At 44.8% G+C, this 2,701-nt stretch overlaps 1 protein-coding gene across 1 annotated transcript in view; it reads right to left on the reverse strand.

The window, feature by feature from the left end:
• Positions 1-2,701, reverse strand: part of LOC103370174 (prolyl 4-hydroxylase subunit alpha-1-like) — a 15,417-nt gene that overhangs the window by 10,841 nt on the left and 1,875 nt on the right. Inside the window, exons 2-5 of the mRNA XM_008299125.1 lie at positions 2,536-2,687; positions 1,624-1,761; positions 383-719; positions 256-262 (exon numbers count right to left, since the gene is read on the reverse strand). Coding sequence (XP_008297347.1) covers positions 256-262; positions 383-719; positions 1,624-1,761; positions 2,536-2,687 — 634 coding nt within the window. The remainder of the gene's footprint in view (positions 1-255; positions 263-382; positions 720-1,623; positions 1,762-2,535; positions 2,688-2,701) is intronic.

Below are 2,701 nucleotides of genomic sequence, written 5' to 3' on the forward strand. Positions count from 1 at the left end.
CTTCACTTTTTCAGAGTCAACCTTTGCAGGGAGAATGTTCACATATTGTGATATGATTCTGGAGAGGTTTAGAGCTGCAGCTGGATCATTCCAAAGAGATAATTGTCCTAAAACTGCTTTTTTTGTGTGTGTGTGTGCCATCTACATTTACTTTTAACCAGTAACATATATACTGACATTTACACATCTGAACAAATCTTACAAGTGTTCCTTTTATTATGACACAAGAATTATTCAGATAGACCTTGTGGTTGCAGATAAACTGTTTTTAATATGGGTATGTCATTTTCGAGAAAAGGCCTGAAAAACAGCTCAGGGCTTAACGAGGAAGCTGATGACTTTCAGGCTCTGTGCTGATGTGAACGGCTGAAATAAAAACTGCTAGTTTGGAATATGTGCTGACTGACACCAAAGGAAGAGTTCACAAAACACAACAAACAACTGCTCAAGGAATTTAAAAATCCGGCGGCACTGACCGAGCTCCAGCAGCCTCTTGGTGAAGTCCAGCGCCGTCTCCAGCGCCCCCTGCTGGTAGACGGAGTAGCTCAGGTAGTCCAGGACGGCGACGGCGTCCACGCTGCTGGACGTTTCTCCCTGATCCAGCTGCTTCAGCGCCTGAACCATCCACAGCTCGGTGTGGTAGTAGTCGGCCTCCGAGTACGCCACCTTGCCCAGGTCGTAGCAGTCGTCCACCGTCAGGGAGGTGGCCGAGGACGAGCCTGAAGAGAAAACTAAACACTTAGAGGTTTGTTTTTGTTCCTGCACACATACAGATGAAGACACACATCAGAGAAAGAGTCTTAACAACAATCTCACTTGTAGATGTTCCCTGTTTGTATCCAGTCAAATCCTTAACAAACAATTTTGTGTCTTAATCGGCTAAATGAGGTTTGGAGTTCCTCAGGGATCAAATCCGGGTCCTCCTTTCTTTTCATTTTCACTGTTTGTTCAAAATACTCCCCATTAGGGCATCTCTGTTACATACGGAAGTAAAACTACAGTGAAACTAACTTTTTAATAATAATAAAGAAAAAAGGTGCATTTAGTGGTTTTAACATTAATGATAAATGTTTAACCCGTAAAATGTTTGTGTTTGCAACAGCAGGATCAAGGCAGCGGAGGAATTATGTCAGATTTTTTTAAGGCAAAAACATTTAAGAAAAAGCCACAATGAAGATGTGAAGACCATTCAAATAAATAAACATGCAAACAAAATGAGAAATTAAAAAAGGATTATATGAGATTCATCGTCATCCTGAACTCCTCCGAGATGCTAACGTGACATTTAGCTTCTGAAACGGTTGCACCAGCGTGATTTTATTATTTCATTTTAATCTGTGTTTCTAGAAACAACTTGTGTGTTTTATTTCTTATGAACTGACAACAACGATGCTGATGTCTGGTGTTTGATTAAATAAAGCTGTGCCTGTAAACTCTGCTAAAAGTTTGGGGTTTAAGTTACTGCTTTCTTTCAATCACTGGAACTTTTCCATCAGGAACTCTGTTGGCAGGAAAACATCCTTCAAATCTGTGACGTTTATTCTTTAAATAATGACGGTTGAACCCTTTTCCCCTCCAAACACTGTGTGACCAGCAGTGACCAGTGAACCGAGGCACACCGACCGGGCAGCTGTCCGGTGGAGATGGTGTTGGTGTCCAGCTGGTAGGTGTCCTGGAGCCTCATCAGAGCTTTGGCTGCTCCGGTCTGGTCGTCGTCGTTGGGGAAGTTCTGCCTCTGGATGGTCAGGTTGGAGATGAACACTGAAACACCACCGAAGAAGAGACGCAGTGAAATTAACACGTGATGTTTGTCTGGTTCGTCCTGAGGACGGAGGCAGCTTCAGGCTTTTAGGGGTGAATTTATCTTAAAGTCTCATCATGATTTACTCAAAGTCTGCTGTAATTTACAAGATACTTCCTAAAAGGTCGGCACAGCTGAGCACCGGCTGTAGAGGAAAAGGAGAAGGTTAGTTTAGAGTGAAGACGAGCTGATAAACTGACTTCTGGACCCGTCGGAGCTTCGAGTTCTGCTGCATGCTGGTCCATCTGCAGGAAACCTTCATCTGGTGCAACATCAACACATTCAAAGCTGGGAACTGGGGATATTTTTGGCAATAGAACTTTTTCTGCATGTACAAGAACCTGTGCAGGACCAGTACTTTTCTACTTACAGACCAATCTGTGCAGTGTCAGAACCTCCCTGTGCCAAACCACGTACAGGTCCGACATCAACAGGTCCAAATCCAGACCAATGCAGACAATCTAAACATCCACAATACGCATGTTTAGCTGTTCCCACCGTGGGACTAACAAAGTCTTAGTTATTCAGTTCAGTTCATTGGTCAGAAACTAACGAGCTGATGATCAGCCAATCACAGCGGCTCTCTGCTGCTGACACACAGGTTCTACCTTCACTGTGACTCAATGCTTCACTGAACAGACACACACTTCATGATTCTTTCTTTCTGTAGCGTGTTGCTGCAACGCCTGTTTGTTCCCGTGTGTGTGTGTGTGTGTGTGTGTGTGTGCGCGCACCGTCAGTCATGTCCGTCAGCACCAGGCTCTCCAGCTCCGCCCACTCCGTGTTCAGCCTCTTCATCAGTTTGAAGGCGTTCACCGGATGTCCGAGGAAACCTTCAGGGTCCTGAGTGGCAGCAGAGGAGAGGACGTCCAGTCTGTCGGCCCACCTGCACACACACAC

Source organism: Stegastes partitus, unplaced genomic scaffold (genome assembly GCF_000690725.1).
Source record: "Stegastes partitus isolate 25-593 unplaced genomic scaffold, Stegastes_partitus-1.0.2 Scaffold1381, whole genome shotgun sequence".
NCBI classification, from domain to species: domain Eukaryota; kingdom Metazoa; phylum Chordata; class Actinopteri; family Pomacentridae; genus Stegastes; species Stegastes partitus.